This window comes from Volvox carteri, assembly GCF_000143455.1.
Source record: "Volvox carteri f. nagariensis unplaced genomic scaffold VOLCAscaffold_24, whole genome shotgun sequence".
Taxonomy (NCBI): Eukaryota; Viridiplantae; Chlorophyta; class Chlorophyceae; order Chlamydomonadales; family Volvocaceae; genus Volvox; species Volvox carteri.
In genome coordinates this window covers 830,492-854,657 of record NW_003307567.1, presented here as the reverse complement: position 1 = coordinate 854,657, position 24,166 = coordinate 830,492, and the positions used below count along the sequence as shown (strand labels likewise).

General features: G+C 58.7%; 1 protein-coding gene across 1 annotated transcript; it reads right to left on the bottom strand.

The window, feature by feature from the left end:
• Positions 1 to 1,617: 1,617 nt before the first annotated feature.
• Positions 1,618 to 23,067, bottom strand: VOLCADRAFT_92108 (uncharacterized protein; the record flags this gene model as incomplete). The annotated part of the gene is made up of 38 exons (XM_002951476.1): positions 1,618 to 1,750; positions 2,036 to 2,124; positions 2,553 to 2,617; positions 3,115 to 3,240; positions 3,612 to 3,732; positions 4,204 to 4,276; positions 4,379 to 4,443; positions 4,920 to 4,984; positions 5,276 to 5,403; positions 5,844 to 6,020; positions 6,466 to 6,615; positions 7,006 to 7,144; positions 7,783 to 8,069; positions 8,392 to 8,782; positions 9,236 to 9,302; positions 9,627 to 9,840; positions 10,311 to 10,366; positions 11,022 to 11,157; positions 11,497 to 11,641; positions 11,981 to 12,023; positions 12,241 to 12,408; positions 12,580 to 12,796; positions 13,104 to 13,156; positions 13,678 to 13,899; positions 14,175 to 14,294; positions 14,829 to 14,912; positions 15,501 to 15,608; positions 15,951 to 16,087; positions 16,406 to 16,581; positions 16,988 to 17,040; positions 17,729 to 18,454; positions 18,609 to 18,719; positions 19,023 to 19,226; positions 19,503 to 19,748; positions 20,289 to 20,539; positions 20,844 to 21,377; positions 21,807 to 21,997; positions 22,991 to 23,067. The coding sequence occupies 38 exons, from the start codon at positions 23,065 to 23,067 to the stop codon at positions 1,618 to 1,620; spliced, it is 6,348 nt and encodes a 2,115-aa protein (XP_002951522.1).
• Positions 23,068 to 24,166: the final 1,099 nt, after the last annotated feature.

Sequence of the window (24,166 nt, the reverse complement as noted above, 5' to 3'; positions counted from 1 at the left end):
TTAGAACTCTGCCGCTTTATTTTAGCCACTTCAACCTCGACTTTCTGCCTCCCAGTCGCCGTCTTATTGGCTTATACAAAGGACTTTTGCTTACTTTTTTACCAAGGACGTGATGTTACCTATAGGATTTGCTATAGCTTTGTAAATTTCGTGGGGCTCGACGACGCTCAACAATGCGTTTGCCGTTAGATAAACGGCTGGTCTGAACTCACATTTCGACAGCACTCAATTTACAAAATCGTAATCAAAGCTCTTCCCATCGTCCCATCAGCAGTCACAGCCGCCCTCTGCCGCAAGACAGGAAAAACGCATTGGAGCGGGAGCTGGCGGGAGTAGCAACAACAGCAGCCAGCAGTAATAGCAGGGGTTTCAAGTTGCCAGTTCTTTGGCAGCGGCTCAAAATGCACTAGTAAAAAACATTACTGCGCCTGTACAGCTCATCTTTCAAGGTAATGTGTGCCTATTGGAGGCCTAGCTCCTCTCCCTATCTCAGGGATAAGACGACAGCCACATGCAAAAGCCGCTCTGCATCGTAGGGACTAATTCGCGCGTGGTGTGCCCTGCCATTACCAATAGGATTTCCCACGCTTCGAGCACATGAAGGACGCTATGAAGTGGGAACCTGAACGCCTGGCAAGGATGCTGGAACGTATATGGTCCCACCGCAACCCTTGAGCCCTCGGCTCGTATTAGGGAACGCACCCACGACCACGTAACACAACAACAATTACCAATAACTACACGTGCAACAAGTCCTAATAGCTGCAATGAACCAAACTCCGCGTGCTTGTCGTCCCATTTGAGCCCCGGGTTTGAGCAGACGCAGTTTATCCTCGACGTCCGCCATGCTTTCTCTCTATTCTCTTCCAGCACAAACGCATGCGGTTAGTACGAACTTCAGCCACATATTGTCCCAATGTAACCGTAGATTCACAAAATATTATAATTAGATGCACACAGAAAATCGAACTCTGAGTCGGAAGCAAGTTCCCCTGCCCAGCATAAGGACACGCAGCTACAAGCCAAGCAGATGTCTTGCCGGGCCCAGTAATATGTTACACGCCGTTACCTCGCTCTTCGCAGGGCCCTTGGGCTGCCGGTTCCATAAGAAGACCTTGAAGACCTTGAAGACAAAGACATCCCTTCTCCCATGCCTGCTTTGCAGTCCTGCAACCCGCATTCTAGGCTTTGGTTGTACGGTTGTCGTGGTGTCGGCTACAGCAGGTACCGCAGCAGCAGACGGTTCTTCCGCAGGACCCGTACGCTGTGACAATGCCGCCGCTGCATTGCCCAGCTGCTTGGCGTCTAGCTGCGTAGCTTCTTAATACCGCGGCAAGCCACAGTCCATCGCGGGCAGCAGTGCTAACACGGCCGAATGAGAAGCGCATTGGTGGATCTCGCCACGCCATAAATGCGTGCTCAAGTTGCTGTAAGACATATTCTGCCTTGTATCGATGGCATCTGTACTCCGCTCAACCAGGACCTACTGCACAAGCTGCCGATGCTGCTGCTGTTGCTGCTTAGCCCTTTTGGAAATAGTAACGGCCGTGTTGATCACGCGGGTATGTCGCGAATGTGCTGCGTGCTGCCGCCGCTTTACCTGACCCAAGTGGAAAGCTACAGCTTGTCAAAGAAGCGCAGTAGCATGCCGCCGTCCACGGACTCCGTGACAGCTTCACCCCCGGCCGCGGACCCTCTCCCTGCCAAGTCAAACCCTAGCTGCTGTTTGTACTGCTGCATGGCCAGCACCCTGCATGGTAATATATAAGCCGGCGGGGCAGGCTGATAGGTAGGTAGGTGGGTAGGTGGCTTTGCTGCAATAGGGCACCAAAACGGACATACGGCAGGAGACGGTTGGGAATACGGTTCATGGAGTAGAGATCTCGTGCTCAGTGTCCCCGAGGTGAGTTCTGACTAAAAGCTCCCTACCTACCTACCTACCTTACCCGCTAGCCAACGCTATAATGCCCCGCCGCATCCCACCGTCCCGGCCCCATTATAACTTGTCCGGAGCCCTCAGAACCCACTGACGAACCTGTCCTCCACTGTATGTTTGGCAATGATTCGTATGACACGCGTTGGCCGGTCCTGACCTAGGCGGCAGATGCGCGCGGCGGCCTGGGCCTGCAATCGCCAGCGGCCGTAGCAGCAGCAGCAGTAGCAGCAGTAGCGGGACCGTTGGGAACCCGACAGCAACAGCGAAATTGAGATATTAGGTGGAGTTGGAAGACGGCAAGGGCTTAGGGAGGCTCTCGAAGCAGTTCACGCCGATCAGAAACATCGACACACTTCCCTATTCCCCCACATACGCCATCACCATGTCCACGATCACGATTACCAGCAGAGATCCTAGCACACACCGTCCGCGACGCGGCAGCGCGGGGACCTGGACAATGGTGTTGTTGTGTGGATGCGTACGCATGTACGCATGTGCGTGGGCTGTTGCTCGTCCTGTTCCCTTCGCGTCGTTCTTTCCGACTGCTTTCCTTCCTGCCCCATGCCGTTCCTGCTTCTTCTGTTCTGGAAGGAAAGCAGGGTTGCAGTGTTCGCACCTCGAGTCCCGGGTTGACGGCGGGCTCCAGCATAAAGGCGGTGTGCGCCACCGTCAGGGACAGACCTAGCCAGGGCGGACGGATGTGGGGTGGGAACGGGAAACAGCCAGAACGAACAACCAACTCGAAAGTTCAGTGGTCGGTTGGGGGTTCAGTTCCAAGGAAAATGAAGACAGGTCGGGAAGAAGGAACCTGGCGGTTGTAGGAGGGCAGAGTGGGAAAGAGTTGTAGGGTTGCTGAAGGTGAACTGAAGGTAAGGCGGATGTTAACAGTCGGATATGCAGTAAGAGGGTGTAGTTAAGGGGAACTGAGGACCTGAGGAAGGAGCGAGGCAACATGCAAGCATGCTCTCAGCCATAGAGGCGCGCGGGAAAGCACGCCTCCCACATGCCAGCCGAAAAATGACGATCTTGGCCTTGTTATGGCACCGGCCTGGCTTAAGTTAGTACAAACCCTCAATCCCCATTCCCCAACTCCGCCTCTACCTCCATCCCCGTCCCCATCTCCATCCGGCGGCCGCCCTCTGTCCCCTTTTTCGCAACGCCACGCCATCGTCACTCACCCGCCGCTCCGCCGCTATGGCTCTTGAGCAGAAGCAGCACGCGGCATGTGGGGTCGTGCAGGAAGCTCTGCAACGCCGCCTGGCGCGCAGCGGGGTTGCCTCCGACCATGCTGGCGCACCGGACATCTGAGGCGGATGAAGGGCGGATGAAGGGCGGAATGGTCTCAGCCCTGCCCCCTCCCATAGCGCGCAGTAGCATCCCGGGAGGGGAAAGGCTCTCCCACAAATGTGGAAATGTGAAATGAAACACGGGTCAACACACACCTCAGAGCCGTCCCCTTCCCACCGAGTCCACTGAGCCCCTTCAGCCCGTACCGCCTACCGCTCCCAGCAAGCCATCGCAAGCACCATGCAGTCAGAAACAAAACGATAACCCATGAGAGCTCTAAACAAACAAACAAACAAACAAACACAAGCAGCGCATACGCGGGCAAATACCCAAGTACCGAACCGAGCAGAACCACCCAAGCAGCCATGAACCTAATTACCCAACTCACTGTTCGCCAGCAGCGCCTCCTGCACAAGCCGTAGTAGTCGGCCCCAGCTGCTGAACACCAGGGCCTTGCTGCAGGGATCAGACGTGGCCATGCGGTCCAACTCTTCCAGAAGCGCCGAAACCTAGAAACGCACAGAACCGCAGACCAGAAGCAGGCCGGGGGGCCCCGGAGGCCAGGGGCGTAGGGGTGTAATGTCGCAGTGCGGCTTAAGGTGGGACTTGGGCATGAAGGCCAGAAGGGAATTCCCAGGAGTCAGGACCCCGGTGTCCATCACTCATTAGCCACTCCACTCGAAACAGAGGAGGACATCTTGGATGGTAGAAGTCGGAGTATGAGCCCTCATGGGTTCCTCCCCTGCATGGCTTAGTTGCGAGCCTGCCAGACCCTACCCATTGACTAATCACCGATGCGCTGTGCATACAGTAGCTTACCATACGTATGTACAATACATGTAATGTACACCCTGGGGTTTCTAAGGGGGAGATGGGGTTAGACTGGAGAGGGTGCGAGAAGCATGAGACGTGGAGCGCCGCTGTGCTTGTTGTGCGACAGTTCAGAGTTCAGTGTTTTTTGGAAAGTGGATAGTACATACCTTTGCGCCGAACTCGCCGTTCCCAAGCCCCGGATCCGTGGCATCGTCCTCCTCCGCCTCCTCCTCGGGCACACTGCAGCACGAAAACACAGGGTGCCGGTCAGCAGTAGCAACCACGGCAGAGGCGGTCAGAGCGCCTCTTGAACACTTGAAGAAAGGTCCGGAAATGGATTACCTGTCAAAGAGGTCGTCCCGCGTGAGTTGCCGCCGGCAGATGGGGCACGGCGCCGCGCCCGTGTCCTGCGGATATATGCATGACAATGGATAGCATTGACGTTGGACGCCGTGGTTGATGAGGCAGTGGTAGTGGCCGTGGGCAAATGTGTGGGGGGAAATGTAAACACCAATTCAACTGCTAACGTACACGCAACGAAACATCAACGTCGCGAGCGGTGCTTTAAGGTTTTGTCCCAGGTGGGGAAATGACCCGCGCAGAATGGCTCCACATCGCGGAGCCGCTTACAGTACAGTACAGTACAGTACAGTACAGTACAGTACAGTACAGTACAGTACAGTACAGTACAGTACAGTACAGTACAGTACAGTACAGTATAGTATAGTTCGCTCAGCTCGTACAGGGCAGCTACAGGTTTGCAAGTGCGGAATTTACCGACCACTCCCCGACCACGTAACGCACACATGCGCACGTCCCACTGGCACTGGCAACGCGAACGGCGTTTTCAGCATTTGCACACCATTCCGACAGATGCGCGTACCTGCACGATGTCATGTATGCAGTCCGTGCAGAATGTGTGACCGCATTTTGTAATGGTGCGACACTCTACGGCGTCCAGGCAGATGGGGCAGGAGAACTCCTCCTTGGGCGGGCCGGCGCCGGCCCCACTGCCGCAACCCAGGCCCTTGCCCTGTCCCGAGGACAGCTGCTGCGCCTGCTGCTGCAGCAATTGCTGCAGCTGCTGCAGCATGAGCCCCTGCTGCTGCGGTTGCTGCGTCTGAAGCGTCAGTGCCGCAGAGGTGGTGGCGGCGTCGGCGTTGCTGCTAGGCGGCGCCGCCGTGGCAGCGGCGGGGGTGCTGCCTCGGAATGGCCCCGCATGGGCTGTCGCGGCGCTACCGCCGGCATAGCCGCCGGAGGGGCCTGCCGCCGCGTTGGCAACGGCATCACCAGCGATGCCACCTTCAGTCGCGACGGCAGCCGCGTCGGATTTGCCACAATCCCCAGCCATGCCCTGCTCCGCTTGCCTTGGGGTTCCAGAAGGAGACGGGCGCAGGTGCACACGAAGGGCGGAAGTAAGGCAGCGAACAGAGGGAGTAACCGCCGGTAGGAGGCGACCACCGGAAGGAGCAGGGCTAGGCTGCAGCCAGGTTGGTTGGTTGCGCTTGCGTTGGTCAACCGGGCAGACAGGAACGGCACATTTCCGCAGTTTTTTTCGTATCGCTTTGTTGTGAGGACTCAGTCCGGCGACCAGGGTAAAACTCCTTTCCCGACCAACGGATTCGGCCCCCCTCCGAAGCCTTTCCCGAAGCCCCTGTGCATTTTAAGGTCCTCAAAACCCGTCTCCTCGTTCTGAGTAGGCCGCACCTTTAAATACCCCGGGCCCTCCCCCTTACATACCCAACACACACCCACGCCTACACCCCTACACCCCCAAAACGGCCCGCCACGCATCTTTCGTCCCTACCCCTCCCTGGAAGGACTCAACTCGTTGATCATGTGCTGCAGGTCGTGCCACTTCTCCCCCACCACCTGCAGGTGCCGCGGGTCATCAGCCGCCGGGCCCGGAGTCTTACCAGAACCCTCCGCGGCCAGCCAGCGCTTCAAGGTGACTGATTGGAATGCCCTGACGGCGGCTTCGGACCTGGTGAGGGACCGGTGGCAGTGTTTGACAGTTCGCGGTTAGCGGTTGGCGCGACGCTTGTGGCGACAGCGACAGTGACTGGTGAAGTGCGGCTGCAGTACGGTGGCGCCGAGGGTTGAGGTCGAGGTCGAGGTTGAGGACGAGGCGATGACGGTGTTTGTGCTGATGACTATGTAATGACATGGCAAACGATATTGGCAATACGGCGTTCCTCCCCAAACTAACCCACTGACATGACCATGATGACATCCGGCGCGGTGGCGGGCCTGAGAGTCCCCTGACATGCGACATGAGAAAAGACCGGCACACTCCTCGTTCTGCATCAAGCGTCCTTTCCCTTCCCCGCAGCCCCTGCTTCACCGCCTGCCCAGGTCCTTATGGCCGACCTGCGCCCCGCCCCTGCCCTCCCGTTTATTTCCCCTTCCGGGAAAGCCCACACGGGTACCTGAACATGGCCTCCTGATACCTCGTGCCGCCGCGTGCGAGCAGCAGGTCCACCGTTCTAATGTCACCGCCTCCACCACCGTCAACCGCGGCAATCCGACGTTTTTTTTGAGCCGACTTGTTCCTGTCCCTAAAGCCGCCAGAATACCTCCTGCACGGGAAGCAGCAGCGGCAGCGGAAGCAGCGGCATCAACAGCAGCAGCACGGCAGTGTCAACATCACCACAATTGATCTGAAAGCACGCAAGACGGCATTTGGCAAGCGTAACGTCGTTAAGGTCATTTCATCCATGACGAGATAAGAAACGGATTGGGGAGATGGCTGAGGCACCCATGGGCAGCCCGGAGTAAGTCGTGACATGGAAGCCATACGGCAGAGGGCAAGATGTTTCTTTTCCATCTGTTTGCTGTAAGGACGCGCACGGGTGCCCGAGCGAAACGCAGCGCAGATACGCCCCGCGGAACAGAGGCCACCTCACCAGCAGAGGCCACCTCATCCAGCCATAATCTCTCCTCTTACCCCCCACCACACACACGCGCACCGCTTGCCACTCTGGCGTCGGCGTCTGTCGCCCTCGTCGCTGTCACTGTCGCCCCCATGCGACCCGTCCTCCTCGTCATCAGAGTCATAAAGCAGGAAGTCGGCGCCAGCGGCGGCTGCGGAGGCTCCGCTGCCGAGTCCTGTGGCATTCAAAGGGAAAGAAACGACAATCACAAACCCCCGTCAGGCCTGGCCTTGCCCCACGTGACCCAGTGCGCAACCCAGGCCAATCCAGACTACTCCAACCCGAGTGACGCTTCGCGGAGTGCGCCTTATGAATCCGGCCTTGCCGGGCTGGGCTTTAGTTACACTCAGCGCACCCGCCGGCGTCGCTGGCGCCACAGTGACAGCATCTACACCCGTACGCCAACCGCCACACCTGCCGCTCCCCCCGATGGCCCATCCTGATGCTGCCGGTGGCTACGCCTCAGTTCCACCACAGCTAGCAACAAGTCCACGTGCACCAGACCCAGCCTCTGGCGAATATCGTTCATTTTAATATGATCAGCGTCAATCTTGTCCGCCGCCGCCACCACCCCCGGCGGCGCCTTTGCCATTGCCGCCGCCGCCGCAGTGTCGGCTGCCACCGCCGTCATCGCCGCCTCCTCCGCCGCCCCCCTCGCTGCCTCAGCACTCGTCACCGCGTCCGCCACTGCACGCATGGCCGCGTTCATCCTGTCTTTGGCTTTCTTCTCCTTCTCCGCTGGAGTACGCTCATCGTCCTCCGCTGCCGCGGCGGCGCCGCGCCGCTTCTTCCCTACCCGTGGCTTTGCCCCACCCCGCGCCGCCTGCTCCTCCATCTCTCCAGCCCCGGTGGAAGCTGCCTCCTTTGCCTCTGTCTTGGCCGCCTCGTAACTTGTCTGCGCCTCCATAAGCAATGCCTGACGGTAACTCACCGTATCCGTCATACTCTCGGCCTTCGCCTCCGCAGCTCGCTGCGCCTCTGCCAGGAATCGCGCGTTGGCCCGGGCTGCCAGCAGCTGCAGTGTGCCGCGTGGCGCCAACAGACAGGCGACATAGCAGGTTAGCATAAGCCCGTCCAGCTCCAACCGCATCCAGCGGCGCCTGCGGGCGAAGCAGCGGGGCGAGGCCCGCAGGGATGACGGGGTCAAGGCAGAAGAGCAGCGAAAGGGAGCGGGCGAGGGCGGAAGGAGACTCGACGCCGCGACGGAGACGGGGTTAGTCGCCCCCATTTGTCCCGCCGCACTTTCCTCTTATGATGACAATACAGAGCTAGGGGCCCCCTGTGTCGTACTCTCCCCTCTGCATTCCCGCCCTTCACATGCGCACCTAGCCTACCCCAGCTGCAGGCACCCACGATTATTTGACCGTCCCTCTCCGGCTCTTCCCCCATCCGATCCACGGGTTGTCGGGTTCTCCCACTCACTTGCGCTCCCGGGCTTGCTCCGTCGCTAGCGGCAGCGCCACTGCCGCCAGACCCCCTGGCACGCCACCGAATGCGGCCGTCTCGTGCGCCCGCTCCCACTTAACCGCACCGTCACGCTCGCGGATTTTGGCCTGATGCAGAATATCGGGCTCCGAAACCAGCTTCGTCATCTTGCGAATCGACTCGAGCAGGTCTTCCAGCGACGATAGCGATGGCGATGATGTCGGACCGGCAGCACCGACGGCAGCATGAGCCGATCCGCTGCGGATGCGGCGGCCCCCCGCGGCACCGGTACCCATAGCGCCGACACTGGAGCCCGCGGTGCGCTCGCCGCCGCCGTCGGCAGGTGCACACGTATGTGTGCCGGCTGCGCTGCCGGCGTCCGTCACAACTGTAACGGGGTTGAGGATATGTCGGGGCCTTTTTTTAAAAATATGCCGTCACAGAAATACACGTAGGGCATACAGCAAGAGGACAGCGGCTGCTGCTGTCCACAACGATCAGAACATTGAAAGGAGCCTCATCTGTTCCGATGAGACGTTACGACAGATGCAAGGGATGAGACACCTGACCTTCTGCCTATAAGAGAAAACCCCAAGGTGATGCCATCTTCCTCGCTCCAAGTGCCGGTGGCGACTGTGGCTATATTTACTGCTGCTCGGAGGTGGGCGCGATGCTGTTTTACATGCTCCCACAGCGGGGTACCCAGTTGACCATACCAAACATGGCCTTCGCCGGCTGCGGCAGGCTAGGCCGCTCCCCCTAGCGCCGCCTCTTCCCAACATGCACCAAATCCAATGAACTGCTCCCCTCAGACCTACTCCCTCATTCCTTCCCAACGCACCTCCAGCTCTCCTGCAATCGTCCAGAGCCGCTTGCTGTAGCCTGCTGCCGTACAGGTACGCGACGGCCTGCCCGTACAGGCACACGAGAAACACGACGAAACGGGTGAAGAAAGAGATGCTGGGAAATTAGGACGCGCGCAGCCGGGGACGTGCTTTGCTAGGAAGCAGGGAGCCGGCGAGATGACAGCAAGCAGGTAACAAGCGGGAAGGCGCGCCGTGTTTTTCACCTAGCTATCCAGGCGAGCATGGCAACGGAACGTACAAGCCCGCGCAACGAACACGCTTAAGCTGTTGCGTACGCATGCGCGCACGCACACACGCGTGCGAGAGCGAATCTTGGTCCACCGATAATCACACCCCCGGTGGCGCAGTGCCACAAGACACGCACACCTGGTCATATGCGGTGTACGCGTCTGTGACCATTTTGGACATGATTTGCCGCATGCTCCGCCTACTCCCCTGGCCCTTGCTGCCGGCGGCCCCAGCACCGTCGCCACCAGAGCCGCGGAGTCCTCCACCCGCCTGCGCCTCCCGCCGTACGATCTGCGGGTGGCAGCAAGACTGCCGGAGTTCCACTAGCTGTGTCGACGCGCGCTGATACGCCCTGCGAAGCGGGGGAGTTAGAGCGTAAGCGTGTCAGAGCAGTGGTGTCATGTACGGCGATATGTACAATATCATGTACGGCGTTCGCAAGGAGCCGATCAACTGCATACGTATAGCGTACCGGCGGTCCATGGCCTACCACAAACCTTCCCTGGAGGCCAAGGGCTGCTGTCGTGTTAGGTTGTGAAGTAGATGTACCGTTGTGTGCGTCATTCCGCCCGGTGGCGCCCGGTGTTGGAGCCGTGTTCAGATATCAGATACCGCTTTTCACACACGGCACCGCATCGACAGTTAGGGGCCGCGAAGCTGTCTCGATGCAGTTCCCATCCCTCAGGGCTGCGGGGAAAACTCGCGAAGGTCCGAGGGAACAAGAACGGAACCGGTGGCAGCACTATCGCCTATGGCGGAGGCAGCTTGAAGACAAACATCCCAGGGATTGGCCCCCCGCCAGAACCCCAGAGGAACACTCACGTGTTGGCTGCTGAGCCCGCAGACCTCATCGCTGCCAACGAGGTATTGAAGCGGGCCTGTTGGGTGTTGTGAAGGGTGTAGGAGGACCGATTGACGGCGGTTGCGGCGGTATGCGGAACCCGGCAGGCGGACCCAGGTGCATGGAGGTGCATGGAGGTGCATGGAGGTGCATGGAGGTGCATGGAGGTGCATGGAGGTGCATGGAGGTGCATGGAGGTGCATGGAGGTACATGCACAGGTGTGCCCAAACCAGCGAAGCCCATATGATTGAACTGGATAGAAGTCTTCACCTGGACCATGCGGCATATGCTCAACAACCTGCCCCAAGTACCCATGCCCATCATCCGGCGCCGAAGAAAAGCCGCGACTGTCGGTTCTCCCTTCGCAGGCGGCGGAGCGCACGTGGCTCGGCGTGGCCCATCGCCCACTCGGCCCTACCTCAGACCGGCACCACTATCCGCCGCCGGGGCTCGTTCGGTGCCCCCGACTCGGCCCCTTCCCTCAGTTCCTATATCCTGATCTACTGCCCTCTCCACCAGATCCCCTTCCCCACTGCTCGCATTACTTGCACCTCAGGTATCTTTCCCCGGTCCCCTGGCTACATCCTTTATCTCCTTCGCGGCTACACGTCGCGTCCCCAGCCCCCCCCAGAGCACCCACCCACATCCCCTATAGCAACTCATACCCCAAAGTAACCCCACCCCTGTGCACCTTGAGCACGTCGTAAAATGCCCTCTCCACGCCACTCAGCTCCACCGTCAGGTCCTCCCGCACACACGGCGGCAGGGCCAACTGGTCCGCCACTGCCGCCTTGCTGCGCCGTAGCATCACTCCACGAAGCAGAGCGCTGCGGAGGCGGACGCAGACGCAGAGGAGGAAGGAGAGGAGAAAAGGAAGGACGGATGGACAATGGCGGGAAATAACAAAGGAAAGAGAGGCAACGTGAGTGAGGTAGCAGCCCGGGTGGCAAAGAGGGGGAGATTGTGGCTAAGTCAGCTTAAGGAATATGCATTAGGCCCCCGTCCCTTACAAACGTGTAGTATTGGGAACCCAAAAGGTTATGCCCGTGTAATGTACGCGGCAAGCACACCCTCTGTACGCAAAGCGCCCTTTTCACCCACACACTAACCTATCCCGTTCACGCCACACCACACGCGCCTTAAGGTTCACCCTCTCACCCACCCACCGGATGGCCGTAAGGCCCACCAAGCCGCGCTGGGTGAGGGGCTCCTCGATGAGCTTTCGCCAAAGGACGCTGTGGTAGAAGGGTTCGTACGACAGGAATTGGCACAGACCCTTCACCTCGTTGAAGCAGCTGCTGATGGGAGTGCCTGGTGGGGGGGAATGTGGGAGGTGGCCGCAATCGCGGGGGTTGTAGCGGCAGTGGCGGCTATGGACGGGTGGTGTAGGACAGGACTATTCGCGGGAGGTGGGATATGGGGGTGAAGCGGGAGCGCGTGGAAGATACATGGTGGACCGTGTCGATTAAGGTGGTTGTGGCAAGGATGGTGGCAGAGCCGTGTAGCGGTAGCAGCCAGCCACTACGGCGGTGCTGTTTGTGGCAATGCAGTGGTGCCGGTGGGGTTTCGGAGGACTATATGCTGGATTGGCAAGAAGCTCCACCAGGAGGATGTCCTCTCTAACATGTAGCGCACGGGAGGCGCGCTCACCTGTCACAACCCAAGCGTGGCGACGGTACAGCGAGCTGGCCACCTACAGGGAAAGGGAAAGGAACACCGCACGGAACCGTACCGATGGTGCGTGTCGATGTTTTCCGGCAGCAGTGGTGGCTTGTCCGACATGCTCCCTGTTCAACTCCCTAATGCATCCATCCCGCCCGGGCCTCATGCCTGTCTCATACGGTTGCATGCCGTCGGAGCCGACCGGCCGTAATTCCTTTCCAGGACACACCCGCCGTTCCCATACGCACCTCGGCCGCGACGCAGTTGCTGTTCGCCACAAGCTGTGCCTCGTCCAGTACAATCCGCCAAAAGCCCAACCGTGGCAGTGACTGACTGGTCTTATCGCCCACGGCCGTCAGTTCCTTGCGGAGTACCTCGTACGACACCAGTACGACATCGCAACCATGGACGGGCACCTGAAGATGGGGTGGCCCAAGGGAAGGGAGGGAGGGAGGGGGAGAGAGGGAGGTATGGCGAAGAGGAAGGATGGGCGCATGATACGGGCAGCAAATGGGTGGGCGAGGAGGAAGGCGGAACGGTGAGCGCAATGAGGCCGCGGACAAGTATTTTCCTGTATATTCCCCCACCTTGTTGCCATTGCCGTCGTACGCCATGGCCGGCGGCAGCAAGCGCCCAGAAAGGGTTTTGCCGGGATCAGTTGCCGCCGCCAGTTGCCGCGTCCTCCGCGAAGGGCGGGCGCCAGCCCGCTTCCCATCCTCCCCAGATTCAGCGCTGGTACCCAAGGGGGGGTCGGACTCCAGGGAATGGGGGCGGTGACTGTCCCCGCGGCCGTGGTAGATTGCCCTGAGGCCGATAGGCAGACGCGGTAACAAGGCGGCCCACGCGACCCCGACACGCGCCGAGCGAGTAAGACAGTGCTAGTAAACGCGCGAGGGCTTCCAACATTCTTACTGAGAACAGTTTGGACAGTTTAAATACTGAATGGCGTCGTTTGCTTCCATTCATCCATTTTATATTTCCTGCTTCATATTTTTGCCTACTTGGGCACTCGCCGTGTATAAGAAGGGCTATCCTGCACCGCTCAGGCATTAAAAAAGGCTAGAGCATACAGCGAAGTGGGAGGCGGCGTCCTGTACTGTCCAATCCGCACCATTTGAGTGATCCGGGCCGTAGATGTCGTTCAATCTCCTCTACCCATTGTCTCTGCAGAGGAGAGCAGGCAGGCGCGAGTAGGTGAGCGGCTGAGCAAATGTACAGGTGTAACGGTGTACCAGGGCCAACCTATAGGCAGCGACGGACCGAGAACCACGACACATGATTTGCCGGAAATCAGAAATCCGCCACGGACCCGGACGTTGAGCGAAACCCCCTGGTAAGTGGAAAGCAGCCCGCCAGCCAGCCACGAATTAACAGAGGAAGACAACAACTACAGATGCGTCGCCTTTTTTGGCACATGATGCTCAAAGCTGATGTATAATAAAGATTATAGATCAAAGCGATGGGACCCGTATGCGACATGTACCAGAACCGGCGTCGGAACCTTCGGCCTTCGTCACCTCCCCCAAGCGGCCCTGACGCCCAGCACATCAAAATGTACATAGCCGCTGAGCGCCATTGGATTTGTTTATGCCGTTATGTGCAATGCAGGTCGGATAAGGGTGCGATTCTGCACTGTTGGTTGTTGTTATGGCAACACACGAACATGGCCGACTTCACCCCCGCACCTGCAGGTTTAACGGCGTTACAAGCAAGGTGGTCGGAATAGGGATGGGCTCGTTGTCGCCCGTGTCTGCCAGAGCCGTCATGGGAACCACCGCATTACACCTGCTGCTGCCGGCACCGCTGCCATTCCCTGAAGCGAGGGGCACCGGCTTAGCGGCCCAGCCCGGCGGCGACGGATTGGATACGATCAGCATGAGGGTCTGTACCGACTTGCCCAGGCCCATCTGCAAAACGGGAGTGGGAGAGGGGGACAGCAGCTGGGGGGGCCCGGGCAGCGTAATGCAGGATAACCGTTGCGGCAGAGAACCCAGGCAGGAATCCGCGAGGGGCTTCTGGGCCGAGCTATCGAATGAAGCTTGAAGCTTTACCTAACACCGAGCCCTTTGTAGGTGTGGGTTCGTCACTTCCGCGACGTGAAGAAGCCAGCTTACCACTGTGACCGCCCATCCCGCGCTACCCCCCCCGCCCGGCCGCTCTGCGGTGCATCCACCGGGCTTACTTCGTCACAAAGGAAACCGCCGCAGGTTCCGCCGACTGGCGCCGGGAAGAAATCTGCAGTTATGAACCATGGTGACAGGCGATGCACTTGAAGCACCAGGCCCGTGCTGCCGAGGACTACCTGTGAACCGTGGGTCAGTGGGGATCAGCAGGAGCGGCGGCGGGCGTCAGTGGTGGCGCCTAAATCGCCTCGAGGGTTATGGTCAGCTGACAGGTGACTGGAGCGCCCATCCCACCACCTTATCTACCAACGTCAGCCCGAGCTTTACATCCCAAAACAAGTCCTCGTTAAGAGCTGACCATAATGCTGACCATAAATAGCTGACCATAAAACCATAATCCTACTGCAGTTCCCATGAGCCCTGTTTCCCGGGAGGAGGCAGCGCATTCCAGCACACAACTGCCTTTCTGTCCTTGCGTCCTTGCGTTACACACTCTTCAAGTGGGCAGAGTGGGGGAGCGACTGTGGTTGTGTGCGGCAGTCCGGGCCATGGTACGGGGGACCGCCATCCTCTTCGGACCTTTCGATGCTTATGTAGTATTTTGGCGCGGGGACAGCATCGGTGATCCGGACGCATCCGCTGTAGCATCTAAGTCTATGTTTCATCCACTTCGGCATTTTTACCAAAGCGGTACGCGCTGCACGCCTCCTGACCTGCGCCCAGGCGGGGTGGAGAAGCAGCAGCGACCGGCCCAAAGCATCGCCCCGCTGTTCCCGGCGCATCATCCACTCCAGGCCCTGGCACAGCCGCCGCAGAGCATCGCCGCAGGGAGCAAACGACAGAGCAGAGCAGAGCAGAGCAGCAGCGGTGTAGCTTCAAGTTAAGGCATCATCGGTTGAGTCTCGGCGAAGACCACTCGTGGAAAATCTAGGTCGTGAACCTTATGACAAGGGACTATAGCAGTGTGTGAAGACGCACGCTATCTGCAAGCCCACCGAAGGCACCAATCCCTCATGAAATGACGTTTACAGCGGCCGTGGCGATGGCGCTTTTCCTCATGGTTCACCACCACGCAGTACGCCATCAGCCGGCCGGCCTTCAAGAGGCCCACCATGTTGCGCAATCCAACCACCAGCTCCGCACGGCGCGCTGCCGTGGTCAGGTTGCCAGCCAGGCTCTGGACTCCCGAAGACGTTTTCCATTTCCTAGCCCAGGCCCGAAAACTTCGCCGGGCCAGAATGAGTTGTGAGTTATTTAGTCGCTTCTTCTTAACCACGGAACCGGTGCCGGGCCAAGGGGCGGCGATGGATGCAGTGAAACGAGGCCACCTCTGGCACCTACCGCCCAGGGTTGAGGAGCCCAGTGCATTCGGCTCAAGTCCTTACCTGCAGCTGGAAGGGCTTGGGACGGGCCACCACGGGCGGCGGCACCGCCGCCTGCGGCAGGTCGTTAGGCGGCTGAATGCTGTCCAATAGAGCGTCAAGGTCCCGGAGCTGCAGTTGGGATGCAGGCGGACCGGGTACGGAGTTAGGAGGAAAGAATACATAATGGGGAAGAGGTCATGAAGGCGCGTGGGGCTTAAGGATCAAGCACTGCAGATCCGAACGGAACCTAGACGCGAAGCGCTAAGGGAAATGACTAGCCAAAAAATAGATGAATTGGGGGAGATGGGCGAAGCCGCAACGACCCAGCTTGTGTGTGGGCGTCGGTTAGGAGAGAATATTGCCTACGCAGCGCAAGTCGCGACTGTGAATGTGAATGTGTGCTGGTTGTGCTGGTGGTGGTGGGGTGAGGTGAAAGCCGCAAGTCGGCGAGCCAGGCATCCTCACACGTACCTCATCAGCCGGCCCGTTGCTGCCCTCATCGTTGATGACGTGCTTGGCGGCGTTGGCTCCAGAACCTGGGGCCCCAGCCGCCCCAGCCGTACTGCCGTCAACACTCCCGCCGCGGTTCAGACTGCAGCGGTCACTACCTGCTGTCGCCGCAAGGACATTACCAATGAGGTGTAACACTATCCAACGCAACGCAACAAGCAGGTAGGTTAATAGTCCAAAAGAGCACGTTAGCAAATGCAGAGATCCATCGCAGAAGTCCGGAAGATCGCTAGGACTAAGGATTTATAGGTGACACGACTTTGTGATATGAAAATTGGTAGGCTTATCAGGGAGGCGTCTCTATGCTAAGCGAGCCCTCCTAGCGCCCCCAGTTGGATGCATCCAGTCGGGAACAAAGAGCGCCCACTTAAAAATCCCCGCTACGCAGTCTCATTTTCCGTCGCACGTCATTGTACCTGCGCCGCCCGCCTTCGAGGCTCTCTGCGCCGCCTGCTGTAACACGTCCATGGTGTTGATGACCCCGTCACAGTCGGGCCCAACGTACAGTCCGGTGCCGTGCTCCAATAACACATGGATGATGTTGGCCAGGTGCTCAGCGCCATCGCGGTTGTACTTGTTGCCCCGGCCGGTGCTGGAGGATCGGAGGAGGACATGTGGGGAACAACGCACGTGTGAAGATCTCTATTGACGGAAATACGAAAGGGGAAAAAGCAGATGATTGTGGTGGCGCTGTAATCGCCAGCACGGCATGGCGGCCAGCGGGTGGCATCGCACATGGTAAGGTAAGCACGTCAGCCGCGCGGTCAGCGCTACAGTTGGATCAGGGATTGATTGGTCATACGATATACGATTCGGCAGTCAGGGTGTCGTCGTCGTGTGACTAGACCAATGACCGTACAGGTCCGAGGGCGAGGCGGAGGCGCATGAAACCCGGGAAGCATAGGGTGAGAGTGCACCAAACCAAGACCATTCAATTGCGCGCCTCGCCGAGGTGCAGCGAAAAGAAGTACAGCTCGGCAGGTAGCTCCCTCACTGACCATTTGCCATGTTGAATGTCCACCGGGCTCCAGTTGGTAGGCGGCGTTGTGGCCTGGGGCCACAAAAGGAGAGTGGCAGGGCGGCAGAATCGCAAGGCTTAAATTCATCATAGTGACGCATACAACCCACTTCAAAAGGTTATATCGAGCCGTGATACCAAGCGCAATGCAGGCGGGCTGGGATACACATGCACAAAAGCACAAATACAATGTTAACTGCCAATCACTGTCTTGGCTTGGGAAACGCGGGTCCCAATGCAAACTTGCGCACAGTCATTACGGTGCGACCGCCGCGACTGCCGCGACTTGTTGTGATTGTTGTGCAATCATGATAATCGGATTTTCGGAGTCAGACATTTTAGGCAAACGCAGCATCAGGGTCTACGCCGGGCCCCGGGGAGGGTACGTCAGCATGCCAACGCCGTGTTAACTGCATGTTCTGCCTCCGGACCGGACCGGAGGGGAAGCACGTGATGGTGGCTGCATGCCTGCATACCTACCCAAACAAAGAACCAAACCGTCAACTCTGCTACCCCGTCATAACATTCGTCCGTTGGCGCAGCGACCGGCGCTCAGGCGTTAGCTTCATGATTCGTTGCTGCGCTATACCGTACACCGTATCAGCCACACTTATGCATAAGTGTCATGTCGTGCGGATGGCTTAATTCTGAGGACCGAACGTGCTTGCAGTCTGACCACTGCAAGGCACAAGTGGCACCCTGCAAGCTGCCGAGCGCTCACCTTCAGCGTCTCCTCCGTGATGTAGAACTCTAGTGAAAGCCGGAAGGTGCCGTCTGCCATCGCCGCTGGTGCCTCGCCGCTGCGATTGGGTTGCTGTCCGCCTGTCGCGGAGCCCCCAGCCATTCCCATGCTACTCCCAGCACCGACTATCATCGCGGGCGCGGGGAGCGCACCGCCCAGGCAGCCTGCCCCAGACGTTTCGGCCAGCCGCCGAACACGTTTGCGAGGCCTCTGACTGTCCATGGAACCCTCAACTTCACCCGCCGCCGCCGCTCGCCCTGCGCCTCGCTCCTTGGCTGCCCTGCTCGGCCGCTTCGGCTCCGCGCCGCGCGTGGACCCGCGGCTCCCCTTCTTCCTGCTGGCGCCTCTCGCCATACCTGCCCCATCAGCACCATTGCCGCCGCCGGAGCCGCGGAGGGGGCGCTTGCGCTTAGAACCCGCAGCAGCGGCGCCGTCTTCCACATCGCTCTCTTGGTCGCTGTCACTGGGCCCTTCGCGAGCGTCTCCGTCGCCACTGCTTCCGTCGGAATCCGCGTCGTGCGCGGACCCGAAACCCTCCTGAGCTGCCGCCTTCGTGGTGGCAATCCCGGGGCGCGCGGCAGTGCCCTCCAGCTCCCGACCCAGATCAGACTCCGGCACGTCGACCCGGAGCATGACACCCTTTTCAGGGTCCAGCCCAGGGCCTAGGATCCTGATGTTAACCGGGATAACAGACGAGCTCTGTGCCTACATGAACGGGGACGCGAAAGACGATGGAGCGGCATGACAGTTAATCGGTTCCCATGGCGGCTACAGATCGACAGGGCCTCACTCAAACCTCTCACTGACGCCGTTGAGCTTCACTAGAGCCACAGGCCGCACAACAACGCAACTAGCTCACCCTGTTAAGTTCAAGGGGGTATTTTCGTAGCAGGTAGAAATTCACCAGCCTCTGCACGTTGCACCCCACCACGGTGGTGGCCAGCCGAATTTCACGGTTGGGGCTTAAACCCTGCAGACATGGTAAAAGAGTAGTGAGAGCGGGGCGATCAGGCCGCGTGTTCCCTTGCGGACAGGGAAGGTGTCTCACCGCTTTTGATGGCACACGGCACCAAGCACCATTCCTACACAACCAAAACGGGCCGCTACTGCAGTTGACTATAGTACTACTAGTTCCGCTGCAAAGCACGACATCACACGGCAGACCTTCCCCACGACCATTACTGCCCGTTCGGGACCCAGCAGAGCGCTACCTCTCCGCAAGCATGCAAGCCTTTCAACACCATGTACATCAACACCATGTACATCTACATACCGGAAACTTCGCCATGGCAGCACTCCAGAAGTCTCTATTGTCGACAAACAGAGCCAGGCGCCATCCGTCAGGCTGTTCCTGAGGCCTTTCCAGCCATGGCCCAGGCGACACCATGATGGGATGGGGGAACTCCAGCTTCCAAAACAAGTCAGCGTGTTCGTCACATCTTTGGCCCAACGAGGTTGAACCATACACCAACTTCCCCTGTGGCCGCACGGGGTATTGACAGGCAAATTTCACAATACACGCAAAGCGCAGACTCAACAGGTTCTGCACTCTGCACTGCGCTTCATCCCGCACAGGGACGGTTCATCCTTCCCCCCTCTACAACTTGGGCCATGTCAATCTGGCCTTTAGCCCTTTGTATCCCCGGGGCCCTTGCGGCCCTTAAAAGGCCACGTGTTATGGGTCCAATGCCTTCCTCAGCCCGATGCCCGCATTTTTGCCACTCCTAAGGACTACCCACCAGGCACGACGTACCTCCTTGAGCCAGTCCAAGGCCATATTCAGCACGCTCTCCCGGCCCTCAACGGTTTTGCACATGCCCAACTCCAGCGGCGTGACCACCTTGCCCAGAAGCATGGGCCACTTCAACGAGTTGAGCTGCTGTACTGGCGGCGAGCGGTCTGGTACCGCATCTTGATCCGCTAGGAAGAGCGACCCATCTGGCCGCCTATGCTCCGGCAGCGGCAGGAGGGGCGCTACCGGATAGGGCCCCTGCGTCCGCTGAAGACGGAAGCGGACAAGGAGGGCGCGGCAAGGCCAGGTAGCAGGGATAGGGGTCATGGAAGGGAAGGATATACCAGCCGAAAGCGGGCCGTGGGCCAATCCATAGGATTTGTGCAAGGAGCATGCGCGCACGTTGCATCGGGGCTTAGGCTTGGGCGAGGAGAAAAAGCACGCACAGGACAAGGCCGCCTGCAGCAGCAGCAGCAACGCAGGTTGCACGGCCACTGCCTGTTGCCAGGATAGAAGGTGCCAAGGCTGTCTTATCCAGGCCGCCTGTGTGAACGCCTGGACTATGTCCGAAAAAGGCATTTCAGGAGCTGCAGCCCTCCCCACACCCGACGCCACTGTAAGTCTAAATCCCCGGAAGCCTAGTGCGTAGAATTTCGGCGGAAGGAGAGGAGGACGCAATGGCATGGTGGAGCAGCGGCAAGGCTATTTGACAGCACCATGCAATCGCCATCGCGAAAATAACCCTAGACCACTCTCCTGCGGCCCCGGTTGCGGTGGTGTGATAGAATGGGCGTCGCTATTCCATACCTTCACGTCTGCAATGAGGTTGCCCAGAAGCAGCGGCTGATTTGGGTCGGGCCTGGTGGCCTGCCTGCTTGCCTCCACCCTGCCCATCGCGGCCCCTCCAGCCGCCGTCGCTGTGCCGGCCGCCCCAGCAGCCGCCGACCCACCAGCAGGCGCGCCAGCTGCCGCACCAGATGGCCCTGCCCCTGCTGCAGCCGCCCCGGCCGCATTCGATCCTCCTGCGCCTATAGACACCGTGCCAGTCAAAGTTGCACCTGTTATGCAAAAGAGTCAGCTAAGCCAGCCGACGCAAGTCATCCCATGGACACGTAGCTGCAAGAAGGGCCGCTGCCACCGCATCTATGCCTCGTCATGACTTAAGCGGAAAAGCCGACATCAGAGTATCGCATCGAGTGCAAAGCCATAGGACACTGGCATATGTCAACTGACTTACGAGAGCCTGGCTGCACCTAACGACCTAATAAGACGCATGGCTCACATCACTGTTCAGCTGTCACCCCTGCGTGGAGGGCGATCCACGGCGCTGTTTAACGACACCCAAACCCCGTAGAAACGCACCTGCAGCTTGTGCAGGAACTCGCGACACCCGCTGTGGCCCCTCCTGCTGCTGGTGCTGTTGTGATGGAGCCGCCGTCGCCGTTGGCGGCAGTGGCGGCAAACCGTTCGGAGTCCCTTGGTTGTCGCTGGCATTGCTGCCGCCGGCAGATATCTTCGGCTTGGAGGGCACAGGCATAAGCCGGATTTGCGAGGACCTTGGGTTCAGGGCTGCTCCGCCATTTCCAACAGGGTTGCCCTGTGCTGGCTGCGAGCCGCCCGCCACCGCGTGGCCAGCCCCGTTGCCTGCCGAGGTTGTAGGGCCTACGCTTGAATTCCGAGCTCCAGGCGCGGCACCTGAACCACCGGCTGCACGGGCCACTTCTGCACTGCCACCGGCCGCGGCGGAAGCTCCAACAACAGGTGCTCTAATGCCAATCATAGGATTTCCATTGTGCCCGGTGCTGTGGGCCCCACCACCCAACGTGATGCGCCTACATCCCCTTTGAGGCTCCTGTCCCTCGCCGTCGCTCTCAGCGAGGACAATAACCTCGGGACCTGCATGGCGATGTCGCCAGTCAAGAGATAACCCACATGAACCTTATGGATGCATTCTATGGAGTCCCAATGATCTTTCGTGGGAACACAATCAGGGTGTTCATGTCTGCGCCTGGTTTGGGCTGCGTCCCAATTCAACAAGCCCATCCTTCTCTGCTATACCTCTCACCGGTGCCCCGCCTTTTGCAGGACGGAGCGGTTGACACCTAATGGGCAGTGTTGCCATCAGAGCTCAGCACTGCGATTATGCGGTTCAAGAATGATGCGTTTTGATATACGCCTTGACGATGTGGGCGATGCCGTTCTCGTGTGCAGTAGACAGGACCCCAGCTCCGCTTGACAGACTCCAGGAAATGGCCACGTACCCGGACCTTCCCTGCCCTGACACCGTGTCATCCCGATGGTGCCACTCACAGGAGCGCCTCTCACCATGTTGTGCTGTTGTGCGGCCTTCGCGACCCGCAGCTCGTTTGTGTCCCGAGCCGCTACCTCTAGCACCTGCCGCAGCGTTGGCGCTGCCGGCTGCTGCGCCTGCACTGCCTCCAGCATCCACCGACGCCCTACCAGAGTTTGGGTTCTCCATATAGAGATTTACGGCCGCCTCGACCAGACCTCCTGACCTGCACAGCGGCGCCGTCCGTAGCAGCTTTCACGTGGCCCGGATGAAGGTGGGAAAGAGCCGCAGCGGCGGTCGTAAGTGTAAAAGGCGGTCAGCAAGATGCGGCAAGCACTTACTATCACTTTGCCCATCAAAAGCAATCTATCTAGGCATCTTTATACGTTTGTAAGTGCACGGATAGGAAGAGCAAGGTTGTGGACAGCCCAAGAACAACCATGTTCGTACTTAAAATTATATGCGCCTTAAGGAAGTAGGACCGTGCTCAGCACCTCTAAACTTGCCTCGATCACGGAAAATGAGATTCGTAATTTGTGGCCATAGCAGGCACCGCACGTGCTGCGCAAATCGTTCAATTTTTTTATCCCTATCCTCAGAGAAAATATTGGGTATCATAGCACCTGCACATGACTACGGACTTACATGCGCAGTAGTTCCACAAGCTGTGCCTCGGGGACGCAGGATCCAAGAACATCACGTAACGTAGCCAAAGATGGGTTTGCATTGTGAGCCTCCGCTGATGGCTTTCCCCGGTGGTTGTGGGAAGCTGAAAAGTAAGCTGTAATCGCTGCAGATATGTCTCCGTTGAATTGTTGCAAAAGTCGCTGGGCCTCTGCCCGTGGGAGCGCACCACCTATGACTTCTAAAAGAGTATCAACGGCTGACATGCCGCTTGCGAAGGCTCACTTCTCGTGGCCAACACTAATGAATAATTGCCTCGGGTTTCAAGCCGTGTAGCCGCAAAAATCCGCAACGCGAACTCTCTATGTATTAATTAATAAAAATGTCTTCCGTTTAGCCTTATCATAGTAAGCATCAGATGTAATGACATGGGCGAGCAAAGACGAGTCTCAGGCGGTTAATTGTGCTGTACAAAATTTACGGAAAGGTCAAACTGCTTCCGGTGTCCTGCATGTTGTTCTATGCAAGACATACATTTATTGCGTAAGCTTCTACATGGGATGCATCATGTTGCGGCAGGGGCCATGATGCTCACCTGCGACGAGGGAGCACCCTTCCATTGTCGCCCTGTCCAGCCTGTTTCATGTCTGAATCGATGCAGTTTTGAAGCATGGGAATGATTTATCCTGCAAGAAATAGTGCATAGGCGCCATCCTTTTATGTCTTCGAGTCTGTCCAATCAACATTGGGGCACGGGACTCCCGTTCGGCTTACACCAGCTTTGAGGCGTATTAAGCTTGTAATTATCTGAATGTGGCGGTCGGAGCAGGACCCTGGAGCGCCGTCTGGTGGCAGTTCCGCAAGCAGGAAGGCAACCCCCGAAATCCCTGTCCAACATGTAGCAGTTAGTGCCTTTCAGCATTCTACATCTAATCCCACGCCTTTCTCTACCTTTCCAGCCGCATGGGTTATTGGAACAACATCTCTGCCGGATGGTCCATCAATGCCCTCTCTGTCTACTATAAATCCAACAAGCAGCATCGTCCATGCGCCAAGTGATTTAATACCTAACGGCTTGCTTGCCACGCCACAGCCATCGACACCGGCGACACAGCTCCTCAAAGTAGTTGTGAGCAATCGGCTTATTATTCCCGGCCAGGACACATGTTACGGTTCTGCAATGAGTCAGTTGGCAGATTCTCCAGCAAATTCAAGCGGCCCGGGAATTCGTCAACTCGACAGTCTCGTCCTTCCGTCGCCATCGCTTCTGCCTGGGGGCGTCCACAGCTTACCCACCCCAACCTCAACCTCTTCGCAGCCTCTCAAGCCCATCGATGGGTATGGATCGCGGGGGTCGCCACTTGAAACTGCGTCCAGCAAGGACTCCATACCTGGCGTGAGCACGGAGCCCAGCGGCTCGGTCAAGGGTTCAAGCCAAGGCACGCGGCCGCAGTCGAATTCTTCGAACCGGCGAGCTGAAGCAGCATCGCAGCAAAGCCTCCCAAGAAGCGGGACTGTCAGCAACGGCAGCGGTGCAGTGGTCCATACTCGGGCCGTTGACGGCTTTTCGTCTTCCGTAGGTGCCAGCGTCCCCCAGCAAGCAGGATCTCGTAACCCGCAACCGCCCGTCACCGGCGGACACCAAGCTGGTTATGGTGGTGTGCCATTCCAGCACAATCACGGTATGCAACCCGCCGCGGGTTCCAACTTTCAGGTGCCACAGCACCCACCGCCCACGCTGGCTGCGAGCGCGCCCGCTGGGGCTGTACAG